The sequence below is a fragment of the Sphaeramia orbicularis genome, chromosome 16, assembly GCF_902148855.1.
Source record: "Sphaeramia orbicularis chromosome 16, fSphaOr1.1, whole genome shotgun sequence".
Taxonomy (NCBI): Eukaryota; Metazoa; Chordata; class Actinopteri; order Kurtiformes; family Apogonidae; genus Sphaeramia; species Sphaeramia orbicularis.
The window spans coordinates 58041554-58056157 of record NC_043972.1 but is presented as its reverse complement, the minus strand read 5'-3'; the positions used below and the strand labels follow the sequence as shown (position 1 = coordinate 58056157).

The window sequence follows — 14604 nt, the reverse complement described above, 5'->3', positions numbered from 1 at the left end:
GGTGACGTTCACCAAAAGGAAGTTCGGTCTGATGAAGAAGGCGTACGAGCTGAGCGTCCTGTGCGACTGCGAGATCGCCCTCATCATCTTCAACCACTCCAACAAACTGTTCCAGTACGCCAGCACCGACATGGACAAGGTCCTGCTCAAATACACCGAGTACAACGAACCCCACGAGAGCCGGACCAACGCTGACATCATCGAGGTAAAATGAGGGAACGGGGCGGGGGGGTACAGATGTTCTCTGTAATTGGCATTGAGTTCATCCTCTGACATCATATAAAGGATGTGTTTGAACATGACTCTTTGACCAAAGTGTTGGAAAAACAGTTCCTTTCTGTTAATTATCTATACAGATTACAGATAAATGAAGATCTCATCAAGGGTTTAGTTGAAGGGTTTAGGAGGGCCCTTTAGGGACCAGTAGAGTTGAAGGGTTTAGGAGGGCGCTATAGGGGCCGGTAGAGTGGAAGGGTTTAGGAGGGCCCTATAGGGGCCGGTAGAGTTGAAGGGTTTAGGAGGGCGCTGTAGGGGCCGGTAGAGTTGAAGAGTTTAGGAGGGTTGAAGAGTTAGGAGGGCAGTATAGGGGTCGGTAGAGTTGAAGGGTTTAAGAGGGTACTGTAGGGGCCGGTAGTGTTGAAGGGTTTAGGAGGGGGCTATAGGGGCCGGTAGAGTTGAAGGGTTTAGGAGGGCGCTGTAGGGGCCGGTAGAGTTGAAGGGTTTAGGAGGGAACTATAGGGGCTGGTATAGTTGAAGGGTTTAGGAGGGCGCTGTAGGGGCCGGTAGAATTGAAGGGTTTAGGAGGGCACTGTAGGGGCCGGTAGAATTGAAGGGTTTAGGAGAGTGCTATAGGAGCTGGTAGAGTTGAAAGGTTTAGGGGGGCGCTATAGGAGCCGGTAGAATTGAAGGGTTTAGGAGGGCACTGTAGGGGCCGGTAGAATTGAAGGGTTTAAGAGAGTGCTATAGGAGCTGGTAGAGTTGAAGGGTTTAGGGGGGCGCTATAGGAGCTGGTGGAGTTGAAGGGTTTAGGAGGGCGCTGTAGGGGCCGGTAGAGTTGAAGGGTTTAGGAGGGAACTATAGGGGCTGGTAGAGTTGAAGGGTTTAGGAGGGTGCTGTAGGGGCCGGTAGAATTGAAGGGTTTAGGAGGGCACTGTAGGGGACTGTAGAGTTGAAGGGTTTAGGAGAGTGCTATAGGAGAGCTGGTAGAGTTGAAGGGTTTAGGAGGGCACTGTAGGGGACGGTAGAGTTGAAGGGTTTAGGAGGGCGCTGTAGGGGCCAGTAGAGTCAAAGGGTTTAGGGGGGTGCTATAGGGGCCGGTAGAGTTGAAGGGTTTAGGAGAGTGCTATAGGAGCTGGTAGAGTTGAAGGGTTTAGGGGGGCACTATAGGAGCCGGTAGAGTTGAAGGGTTTAGGAGGGCGCTATAGGGGCCGGTAGAGTTGAAGCGTTTAGGAGGGCGCTATAGGGGCCGGTAGAGTTGAAGGGTTTAGGGGGGCACTGTAGGGGCCGGTAGAGTTGAAGGGTTTAGGAGGGCGCTATAGGGGCCAGTAGAGTTGAAGCGTCTAGGAGGGCGCTATAGGGGCCGGTAGAGTTGAAGGGTTTAGGGGGGTGCTGTAGGGGCCGGTAGAGTTGAAGGGTTTAGGGGGGCGCTATAGGGGCCGGTAGAGTTGAAGGGTTTAGGGGGGTGCTATAGGGGCCGGTAGAGTTGAAGCATTTAGGAGGGCGCTATAGGGGCCGGTAGAGTTGAAGGGTTTAGGGGGGCGCTGTAGGGGCCGGTAGAGTTGAAGGGTTTAGGGGGGCGCTATAGGGGCCGGTAGAGTTGAAGGGTTTAGGGGGGTGCTATAGGGGCCGGTAGAGTTGAAGCATTTAGGAGGGCGCTATAGGGGCCGGTAGAGTTGAAGGGTTTAGGGGGGTGCTATAGTGGCATATGGAGTTGAAGGTTAACCTTAACCAATGTCAGACACAAACAGATAGAAGCTTACACACAACTGAGCCTCACCATGCCTGAATATTGGATGAGGCTTTCTCATGGGCCAGTGCAGAGCGTGCAAACATAGAGAGAATCACACACACACACACACACACATATATACATAAATGAATACAGAGAGAGAGGGGTACATTTGAAAACACAAACACATAAATGCACACAAACAGGACCAGTGGAGCTTGAGCTGATGTGACCCGAAGAACACACACACACACACACACACACTTACACTTCAGAGCCATCTGCAGCTGCAGATACAGCCTACAGGAAGGCTTTACTGCTGACGCTCAGAGACACTCAGAGGGAAATGAGGAAAGAAGGCAGCAGTGGTTGTGAATCACAGACTGGAAGGCAGATGAGGGTGATGATGAGCAGTGGTGGCAAAAGCATCAAAACACAGAAACACTTGGAACAGCTGTCTGTGCAAAATTAATGGAACCTCACCGTACCATTAAAGACACTAATGGATTTTCAAGATTATTAACCCTTTCCACTAAAACCAGTCCATTTGAACATAGTTGGATTCAGATCCGTTTTCAGAATCAGACTCAGTAAAACTCCAAACCTTCTGAGGCCGTTTCTCTGTGGTGTGGTCGGCCTTCACTGTGGTGGGTTCATCTGACTGGATACACACTCACATGGAACTCTGAGTGGGATTTTAGTTTGAGTTATTATGACTTTGGACCAATCAGCATTCAGTCGAAATAAACAAAACAAACAAAAGCAACTAAACCACAGGACTTCTGTTAAAGAAATGGTACAGTATAAAGGCAACAGAGACTTAAATCCAAACTAAGTAGATTTGATTAGAAAGAACAGATATTAGTGTTAAAATGTAGCGAGTAAAAGGAAAAATTAAAGTGTGAACTCCAGTACCTATGCCTGAAAACCACTGAATCACAGTAATACAGAACACTGTAAAAAAAAAATCTGTAATTTAACAAAATTTTCACTGTTTATTTTACAGATTTTTCCTGTATTTTTAAGATACAGGAAAATATCAATGAAATGACAAAAATAGACTGTGATTTTACACGTCAAATGTAAAATAACATGAAAAAACTGTAACTGTGAATAACCATAAAATTGACAGGGTTTTTTTTTTTTTTTTTTTTCAGATTTTTTTTTTTCACAGAAAAATACAGCTAAAATGCATTTGCAAATGTATCATAATTTCACAAATATTTATTTTCTATTTATGAGATTATACTGTTAATTTAAAGTTTAATACTTTAAAAAAAAAAAAAGAAGAAGAAGAATAAAATGAGGTAAAATTACTGACAATTAATCGTTGAAGAAGTATTTGTTCTGTCAGTTTAACCAGACTTGTTTGCTAATTGACAAATATCTTGTGTAATTACAGGAGGTTTCACAACAAAAATGTTGAATAAATGTATTTTTGTGAATGTGTAACATGTATAAGCACTGATAAACTGTCCAAATACAGTTTTTATCAGTGGATTGGACAACTGAGTCTCATTGAAAATTTTGTATGTATGTAATTTGATTGTTTTAACTCATGTAAATATTCTTTATTAAATATTAAAAAGTAAAAAAAATATATGCAAAATCTCATGTAAAGTTAGGGCAAAAAATGTATTTTAATTATTTTTTATTATTTTTAATGACATGGTTATTTTCCGTTATTTAACAGCATTTTTTCGGCACCCCAGCTGCCAGAATATTACCCTTTTTTATGTTTTTTTTTTTGTTTGTTTTTTTACAGTGTACCCTGTTTGTTCCAGCTCTGACAGGGGACACACTGTCATTGGCTGCATATTGTAGTAGTACCACACCCTAACTCTAACCCTTATGCAACTACCATTATGGGTTTGAAGACCCTAACCCTAACCCTGACCCTAACCCAAACTGAAAAGGGAAATCAGACAGATGTATTATGATGTGTACGTTCTCTTCTCTGAGTCTTTACACCTGGAAGATAAAGAAATCACAGTCTGATGGAAAACAAAGAGTTGATGATGATGATGATGGTGATGGTGATGGTGATGATGATGATGAAGAACCAAGTCTTAAATTTCAAACGGGGATGAAATAGATTGAAACACATATTAAGTCACATTTTCTTTTGAATATTTTTTCTAATTCCATAGAAACTGTTCCATCCGTTTGGCTGAATGTGTCCATCTGTGGTTGACTTTTACTTGTAATAGCATCTCCAGATTTTCTTTAGGTAAATTATGCTGTGTTGGAGGCTTTATCATAAATGGACCTGTTGTGGGTTGTTTTTTCAGTCAGCTCTGACTGTTTTAAAGTGTAATGAAGCCTTTGCTAAAGTGTTGGTATCAGCTGACGTACGTTGGATCAGGATGTGACATCACTGTGACATCACTGGTCATGGACGTGGCTGCAGCAGATTCAGTGACACAAACACAGATAGTTGTAAAATGGGCCGATGTGCTGCTCCGCCTCCAGAGGGTTCTGAAGGACCAGAGCTTTTTGGTATGAATTATGAAGTGTGGATTTAGTCACGCACACACACACACACACACACACACACACACACTCTGATTGAACACAGCAAACGGTCATGTCATAGGAGCACTTAAGTCCACACTGAGGTGCCTGTGTGTGTATGTGTGTATATGTGTCCTTGTGTGTTTGTGTTCGTGTGTGTGTGTATACATGTGTCTATGTGTGTTTGTATATGTTTTTGTGTGTGTATGTGTCTGTGCATGTGTGTGTGTGTGTGTGTGTGTCTGTGTTTCCATGTGTGTATGTGTGTGTGTGTGTATGTGTACGTGTGTGTCCGTGTGTGTTCATGTGTCTGTGTTTATGTGTGTGTCCACATGTATGTATGTGTTTGTCCATGAGTGTGTGTGTGGTTGTGTGTGTGCTTCCTTGTGAGTGTCTGTGTCCTTGTGTGTCTGTGTGTATGTTAGTGCCCACATGTGTGTATGTGTGTGTCCACGTGTGTGTGTATGTGTGTGTCCACGTGTGTGTGTGTGTGTGTGTGTACATGTGTGTTTGTGTGTGTCCATATGTGTGTGTATGTGTGTGTACATGTGTGTATGGGCACACAAATTTATGTGTGTGTCCATGTGTGTGTATGTGTGTGTCCATGTGTGTGTATGTGTGTGTCCATGTGTGTATGTGTGTTTCCGTGTGTGTCCACATGTATGTATGTTTGTCCATGTGTGTATATGTGTGTGCGTGTCTGCTTGTGTGTATGTGTGTGTGTGTGTCTCTGTGTATGTGTGTGTGTGTGTATGTTTGTCTGTTTTGTAAGCATAGACTCTACATTCATCACACAGTTTGAAATTCCTTCATTCTGAGGCAGTGTGTGTGTGTGTGTGTGTGTGTGTGTGTGTGTGTGTGTGTGGGCAGTTTGCCTCTCCTGCCAGAATGTGTTAATCTGCTTGACTGCAGATCCCAATCAGGGCAATGGAAGGAAGAGAAAGGGCACCGGAGCGAGTGGAATTCTAAAAGAGCACTGATGAAGAGAGAGAAGGAAGGAGGAGAGGAAGGACAGAGGAAGGACAAGGAAGGAGGAGAGGAAGGACAGAGGAAGGAGAAGGAAGGAGGAGAGGAAGGACAGAGGAAGGAGAAGGAAGGAGGAGAGGAAGGACAGAGGAAGGAAGGAAGGAAGGAAGGAAGGAAGGAAGGAGGGAGGGAACGAAAGAGGAGAGGAAGGACAGAGGGTGGAGAAGAAGGGAAGGAAGGAAGGAAGGACAGAGGAAGGAGAAGGAAGGAAGGAAGGAAGGAAGGAAGGGGAAAGTGTCAGTGCAGGCACTCAAAGTGTGTAATCACCAGGCTCATCCTGGGCCCTGAATGCATCACACTCTCAGCCCACTGTGTTACTGATTCCTAAAGGCCCCTCAAAAGCCTCAGTATTTTATAAAAAACACAACCTCGGAATGATCACCATGCAAACTGAAGCACCGTCAGCGTGGACGGGTTCAGAGCTTCTTTTCAGCTCATCCTTCTTTGTTCTCCAAAAGCTGACGACCTGTCATATCCACAGAACCTAAACTCACCTGAACAAGGCGAAAGCTCTGTCACAGGAATCCATCAATCATAAGACATTAATATTCGACAGAAAGTTGTCATAACTTTTTCATATAAAAATTCAGGGCATTACAAAGATAATTTTTTTTTTTTTACCTTAATTAATAGAACACTTGTCCTGAAAGAATGCAGACTTTCTCTGTGTGTGGCCTTAGTTTGAGCCCCAGCTCTTCCTGTTGTCATGTTCTGGAAGAACACACCACACCTAGTGTATTGTCTGCTTTGCAGCTCATGAATATTCATACATATTTTTAATACGGCAAAAAAAAAAAAAAAAATCAGCTGCGTCTGTCTGTCGGGTCTGTCCTGTGTCATCGCAATTCCTCTTCACCAAGTTGTTCGACTGTAGAATAAATGCTCAAATTCTGATATACAGATATAAATGATATGGTATAAAAAAATCTAAAAACGGATGGAAAATGGATTCAGTGGGTTACATTTCTTTAATAGTGGTCTTTAAAAGGTCATAAAAAAGCAGAAATTTAATAAGTTAAAACTTAAAGCGGTAAAACAAACTTAACCCTTAACAGTCTCAGATCACGCTGGCATGATCAGATCACATGACCTTTTCAAAACATGTCATGAAAAAACTAGATGGCCGAGTTTCCATTTGACTCAAGGACTTGAAACTCTCCCAGATTTGTTTGACGTTGATCGTCCATGTAAACCCGCAGATACGCCAGCATGTTTTGTGTTGGTTTCATAATTTTTTAAATTAATATTTTTGTCATTTTACGTCGTAGAAAAGCAGTTCAAATCTTTCCGTGAATGGAGGATCTCATCTCTCCATTGCACTCGTCACTGATGTCCCATGTGATTGACAGCCGGAGGTAGAGCCAATCACAGAGCAGTGTGCACATTATCTGCACCTCCCACTGAATGGAATTGGATCAGTCCTTTTACCAACCAATAGGGACTCTGGGATCACTAAGCCCCTCCCTATTACAGTTTTAGTTGGAAAGGTATTGGGAGACAGGAGAGAAATTCTGTTACTGGACAGCTGTACTCCACGGCATCAATAAAAAAATGCAAAATACAACAAAATAAATCATACAGAATGTAAATATTGTAAAGATGATGTGTTTAGTACATATATGTAAAATATAATGCTCCTTTCTCATTTGCACACATGTAATGAAATTTGATATATAATGTGTTATTATTCAGCCTCATTTGAGAAAAAAACAGACTTCAGATTTCAGCCTTTGGGTTAAATTATTTCCATCTACTGTGATTTAGAACAAAATAAGCCTAAAGCTGAGACTGTCTTAAGTATGTTGACACAAAACACTTGGTTATTGTGTTATTTGTAACTACCTTAATAAGGTGAATTTCAAAAAGTATGTCCAAATTGAGAAAATATCCTTAGACTTCTGATACTGTTATTGTAGAAATATTGAGTGATAACACCAATTAATAATAATAAAAAAAGGAAGCATTTTCTAGACTAAATCCATTTGTAGTGGGTGTTGGCTCTAAACAGCTCAGGTCAATCATCCTAAAAAATGAAGCCAGATCCAGCAGCGGTTGGTGACATTCTTATTTGGTGGTGTTTAGTTTGTAATGCTGCGTTTCCACTACATGGTACCGACTCGACTCGACTCGACTCAGCCTTTTTGTGTTTCCATTACAAAAAAGGACCTGGAATCTGGTACCTGGTACTAGTTTATTAGTATCACCTCCGCTGAGGTTCCAAGACTGGGGACCAGATACTAAAAGGTGACATGTAAACACTGCAGACCACTGATTGGTCAGAGAGTCATCTCTGTGACCCGCCTTTTAACAAAAACAGATGCGGAAGTTTACAGCAATTTTTTTTTTTTTTTTTGAACAATTGAACAGTATATATACATAATAGTATACATAAAAAAAGGCTTGAAAATTTCACAATTCACAATGTATTTTACATTTCAAATATATAGAAACACGTAAGGAAAAAAAAAAAAAAACATATATATATATATATATGTTTTTTTATATATATATACACACATATATATATATATATGTGTGTATAAAACAAAAAAAAATGCTGGAGGTATAAATAGAAATTATACAAATTAAATAAGATTATACACTTGACATAGTTTTTGACTTTATTTGCTTTAGAATTTGTGATGTTCTTTAAATTGTCTTAATAATTGGAGAAAAGGGCTTTAAAAACAATAATGTTTGGACACTGGAGTGCAAATTTAGTGCAATAAATGTGAAATTTGGCAAAAAAAACTAAAAAGTTGATAATATATCTTTTTTCTGGATTTATTTAATCAATTTGTGAAAGGCTAAATAAAATATGTTGAAAGTTCAAATTTACATGAAGGGTCAATGTTGGTGTTTATAAAATTATTTAAACCAATCCAAAATATTTGTGCGTAGGTGCAATCCCAAAATAAATGACATATTGTTTCCTCTGCGTTGCTGCAAAAAAAAACAAAGAGTTTCAATATTTTTCTTATATTTTACCAGATTAGGTCTTTATCGGATAACATCTATGGATCAGTTTAAAAGTAACTTCTCCTACCTTATTAGTAACAATACATTTCTTTGATAGAATCCATGTGTTTTTCCAGTCTGTCACTGTAAATATTACTCCAATAAAAAACAGCTGCACGTTTGCAAACAATATCTCTTTGAATATTTTCTCTAGTTGACAGTAAATATAGCAGTAGGTAAATCCACATGATGACAGCCTGTAAAACTACACCATGGTTTGTCGAGGAGGTTCAGATGTAAAAATTCAGCATGAGCTTGACGAGACAACACACAACGAGCGGGTTTATCAGCAACTCTGAGCAGACGACACGGAAGTAACGCGCCGCATCGCTGTGACAACCAGGTACTGTAAAGTCGGTAGTGTCCTGTAGTGGAAACGGTCTCCAGAAATAGGAACTGGTACCAGAGTCGAGCCGGTTCCACGTAGTGGAAATGTGGCATAAGTCAGTTTACAGCTGCATTATAACCATGCATCACCAGTAGGGTATGCCAAAGTACACACACCACTATTAAAAATATTTACTTAAATTCAAATATAAATACACAGTATGTGTTTTCAGTCATGTATATTTATATGTACATTTCACCTTCTATCCTTCAAACATGTACATTTATCCATGACTATAGTTAAAGTCAGACATGAGGTGGGACAGGAAGAACACATAGAATTAAATAGAATAGACCAGGTAGAACACATAGAATTGAATAGAATAGAAAATCAATGGAAGGGTTTAAACTTATTAAAAATCCCGTTTGTGCTGGGAATTGAACCCCCATATCCCACAATTAAGCCAGTTATACAATCCACTTTTGTAAAATTCTTCGATCTGGTTCCTATCGTCGTCTTCTTCACGTTACATGGGTGGAGTGGTGCCCTCTGCTGACGAACCACCACTGGTCAGATGTATGTGACACTGATGTGTGTTTTGGCTGACCAGGCTGGGGACAGGGACTGGGTTAGCATTAAGGACAGGGTTAGCATTACGGACATGGTTAGCATTAGGGACAGGGTTAGCATTAGGGACAGGGTTAGTATTAGGGACAGGGTTAGTATTAGGGACAGAGACAGGGTTAGCATTAGGGACATGGTTAGCTTTAGGGACAGGGTTAGCATTAGGGACAGGGTTAGTATTAGGGACAGAGACAGGGTTAGCATTAGGGACAGGGTTAGCGTTAGAGACAGGGTTAGCATTAGGGACATGGTTAGCATTAGGGACAGGGTTAGCATTAGGGACAGGGTTAGTATTAGGGACAGAGACAGGGTTAGCATTAGGGACAGGGTTAGCGTTAGAGACAGGGTTAGCATTAGGGACAGGGTTAGCATTAGGGACAGGGTTAGCATTAGAGACAGGGTTAGAGTTAGAGACAGGGTTAGCATTAGGGACATGGTTAGCATTAGGGACAGGGTTAGCATTAGGGACAGGGTTAGCGTTAGAGACAGGGTTAGCATTAGGGACAGGGTTAGCATTAGGGACAGGGTTAGTATTAGGGACAGAGACAGGGTTAGCATTAGGGACAGGGTTAGCGTTAGAGACAGGGTTAGCATTAGGGACAGGGTTAGCATTAGGGACAGGGTTAGCATTAGGGACAGGGTTAGTATTAGGGACAGAGACAGGGTTAGCATTAGGGACAGGGTTAGCGTTAGAGACAGGGTTAGCATTAGGGACAGGGTTAGCATTAGAGACAGGGTTAGCATTAGGGACAGGGTTAGCATTAGGGACAGGGTTAGCATTAGAGACAGGGTTAGCATTAGGGGCAGGGTTAGCATTAGGGACAGGGTTAGGATTGGGAACAGGGTTAGGATTGGGAACAGGAACAGGTTTAGGGTTTTAGGGTTGGGTTTGGACCCCAACCCTTCAGGCTGTGAACACACATGCATTACAGTCGTGGCTAAATCCTTTCTTTCAGAGCAGTGAAGGGACTAAACCCAAACACATACCTGTGCTCAGTAAAGGATGACAGTCCCTCTGGAACAGAGTCATATAAGGTTCACAAATATCTGCATGATGAACCAAACCTAACTGTACAAACAAACACCTGAACCAAATAGGAGTCAAGATAATTGTTACACACTAACACATTAATTTAATGAGGACAATTGCCTTTTAGGTTTTTTATATCAAAGCTGAGTGCACATGCATTTGTTTAATTAATGCATAATTATCTTTCTACACTAAAAACATCAGTAATTCCACACACAGTCCTCGTCATATGCTCTGCTGTTGTAGCTCATTAACAGTTTTCAGTGTCAGGAAAAGAATTCAAACCTTTTCAGCACCTTTTCTCCACAGTCCAGTCTGTGTATCAGCCACAGTATTTTTGGTGTTAGAATTCTCGCTTCCTTTATTTTGAGTTTGTGTTCCACTGGCTTTTGCAGTATTTAAAAAAAACAAAAAAACTCAATCACTCATTGGAGACTCTAGGGCTGTTTCAGTCTTTTCATGTTGTTACATCTTGTTTCCTGTTTGTTATTTTCTTCTGGTTACACCTTTGACATGGTATTCATCTTTTTTCATTGTGTTACATGTTCTACACCTTTTTTATGTCTTTTATAAAGAATACAGCAAGGGATCATCTTCTATACATGTTATTGTACCATCCATGTACAGTCTTAATTAGGGCTGTAAGAAAATATTGGTTCTGCAATATATTGCGATATTTCATTTCACGATACTGTATCGATATTAAAAAGTACTGTATCGATATTTTTAGGTATTTATTCAAATGCAGATATTGTAGAGGTTCATTTTTGGGGGTTTTTGTTGTTCTTTTTTGTTTATATTTTATTTATTATTATTTAACACTCTTTTATTAAATAATGTTAATTTCTTTGTTGGGATTGAACTAAAATACTGTTCTGATGTTAGTTCTGAACTAATAGAATATGAACATTTGAACAGGATCTGAAACTGTAATGTCTATAAAACAGAATTTCAGTTTGAACGCAGGAACATTTTGTGATATAGCATTAGATCCTGTTGGGATCTAATACGAATGTGTTTAGTATTGTGCAGATTTCTGGTATAATTCAATTCTTCAAGGAAATAACCATTTAAAAAAAAGAAACAAAAAATTGCCTCTTTAACAGTATCATGATATATCGCGATATATTGTATCGTGATCCTAGTATTGTGATTTGTATCGTATCATCAGATTCTTGCCGATACACAGCCCAAGTCTTAATGGAAATAACAGATGGAATGTACATTATAGAATTCTCCTCATATGCATCAGATTTAAATAATATCTCTTTTTAACAATAGAAAGAAATAGAAGTAGAACATTCATATATATATATACACACTATATGTTCATTTAGAGTAGTCCTGTTCCTTAAATACAGTCAAAGCAGTATGTGTACTGTTATGTAGCGTGGCTGGTTTCAAGCAGCAGCTAATGTGACTGGTTGGTTGATATCTTGGCAGCTCAGTTGTGTAAGCTAGCGCCCCACTAAGCTGTGCCTGCTGAAGTCTGATCCAACAGCTGTGGAGTCTGGCAGCTGCTGCCGTGGAAAGACTGTGGACACGTCCCATATGAGCGGCCCAAGGCTCGGGCTGGTACATACTTCTGCAGGTCTGCTGTTCTCCCTTCAGATTGGTCCTGTCGTTAGAACATCGTCACCTTCCTAAAATAATTGGCTCAGTTATTTTTGGACCCAGTCTACTTTTTTTGCCTAAATCATCATCCTCAGGTTCTGGTTAAGTTTCTTTGTGTTCCCTTTTGTGATTTTAGGACGGTGATCATATGTTTGGTGTTCCAGCTAAATGGAACACAGCCGTTGTTATTGTTATCAATAAACCGGTGCTTTGCATGTTTTATGAGCCAAAATGTCAGCTGTGAAAAATAACTGGTAACTCACACTGCTTTAGATCCACACATGCAGTCCACATAGACACACACAAACTAGCATACAAACGAACAGGAGCAACACTTAAAGACGAACGAAGACAAAGAGGAGCGCATGACAAAAGAGGACAAAGAAAAGGAGGAAGTGGTGGAAAAGTCCAGATGAGCCAACAGTCGCAAAGGTGGAAGAAAACTGAGGCCCTCTGCTCCTCAAGGACCAAAGAGGACTAAGCTAAAGCTAAAGCTAACAACAGTAGCAAAGGTGGAAGAAAACTGAGGCCCTCTGCTCCACAAGTACCAAAGAGGACTAAGCTAAAGCTAAAGCTAACAACAGTAGCAAAGATGGAAGACAACTGAGGCCCTCTGCTCCTCAAGGATCAATGCAGACTAAGCTAAGCTAAAGCTAACAACAGTAGCAAAGCTGGAAGAAAGCTGAGGCCCTCTGCTCCACAAGGACCAAAGAGGACTAAGCTAAAGCTAACAAGAATAGCAAAGCTGGAAGAAAACTGAGGCCCTCTGCTCCACAAGGACCCAAGAGGACTAAGCTAAAGCTAAAGCTAACAAGAATAGCAAAGCTGGAAGAAAACTGAGGCCCTCTGCTCCACAAGGACCAAAGAGGACTAAGCTAAAGCTAAAGCTAATAACAGTAGCAAAGATGGAAGACAACTGAGGCCCTCTGCTCCTCAAGGATCAATGTGGACTAAGCTAAGTTACAGCTAACAACAGTAGCAAAGCTGGAAGAAAGCTGAGGCCCTCTGCTCCACAAGGACCCAAGAGGACTAAGCTAAAGCTAAAAAGAATAGCAAAGCTGGAAGAAAACTGAGGCCCTCTGCTCCACAAGGACCCAAGAGGACTAAGCTAAAGCTAAAGCTAACAAGAGTAGCAAAGCTGGAAGAAAACTGAGGCCCTCTGCTCCACAAGGACCAAAGAGGACTAAGCTAAAGCTAAAGCTAACAACAGTAGCAAAGATGGAAGTCAACTGAGGCCTTCTGCTCCTCAAGGATCAATGTGGACTAAGCTAAGTTAAAGCTAACAACAGTAGCAAAGCTGGAAGAAAGCTGAGGCCCTCTGCTCCACAAGGACCCAAGAGGACTAAGCTAAAGCTAAAAAGAATAGCAAAGCTGGAAGAAAACTGAGGCCCTCTGCTCCACAAGGACCAAAGAGGACTAAGCTAAAGCTAAAGCTAACAACAGTAGCAAAGCTGGAAGAAAACTGAGGCCCTCTGCTCCACAAGTACCAAAGAGGACTAAGCTAAAGCTAAAGCTAACAACAGTAGCAAAGATGGAAGACAACTGAGGCCCTCTGCTCCTCAAGGATCAATGTGGACTAAGCTAAGCTAAAGCTAACAACAGTAGCAAAGCTGGAAGAAAGCTGAGGCCCTCTGCTCCACAAGGACCAAAGAGGACTAAGCTAAAGCTAAAGCTAACAAGAATAGCAAAGCTGGAAGAAAACTGAGGCCCTCTGCTCCACAAGGACCCAAGAGGACTAAGCTAAAGCTAAAGCTAACAAGAATAGCAAAGCTGGAAGAAAACTGAGGCCCTCTGCTCCACAAGGACCAAAGAGGACTAAGCTAAAGCTAAAGCTAACAACAGTAGCAAAGATGGAAGACAACTGAGGCCCTCTGCTCCTCAAGGATCAATGTGGACTAAGCTAAGTTAAAGCTAACAACAGTAGCAAAGCTGGAAGAAAGCTGAGGCCCTCTGCTCCACAAGGACCCAAGAGGACTAAGCTAAAGCTAAAGCTAACAACAGTAGCAAAGGTGGAAGAAAACTGAGGCCCTCTGCTCCACAAGTACCAAAGAGGACTAAGCTAAAGCTAAAGCTAACAACAGTCGCAAAGGTGGAAGAAAACTGAGGCCCTCTGCTCCACAAGGACCCAAGAGGACTAAGCTAAAGCTAACAACAGTAGCAAAGGTGGAAGAAAACTGAGGCCCTCTGCTCCACAAGGACCAAAGAGGACTAAGCTAAAGCTAAAGCTAACAACAGTAGCAAAGGTGGAAGAAAACTGAGGCCCTCTGCTCCACAAGTACCAAAGAGGACTAAGCTAAAGCTAAAGCTAACAACAGTAGCAAAGATGGAAGACAACTGAGGCCCTCTGCTCCTCAAGGATCAATGCGGACTAAGCTAAGCTAAAGCTAACAACAGTAGCAAAGCTGGAAGAAAGCTGAGGCCCTCTGCTCCACAAGGACCAAAGAGGACTAAGCTAAAGCTAACAAGAATAGCAAAGCTGGAAGAAAACTGAGGCCCTCTGCT

The 14604-nt window shown here is 41.4% G+C and overlaps 1 protein-coding gene across 1 annotated transcript in view; it reads left to right on the top strand.

Annotated features, from left to right (window-relative positions):
- Nucleotides 1-14604, top strand: part of LOC115435386 (myocyte-specific enhancer factor 2D-like) — a 140878-nt gene that overhangs the window by 88201 nt on the left and 38073 nt on the right. Inside the window, exon 3 of the mRNA XM_030157764.1 lies at nt 2-205. Within this exon, the coding sequence (XP_030013624.1) occupies nt 2-205 (204 nt within the window). The remainder of the gene's footprint in view (nt 1; nt 206-14604) is intronic.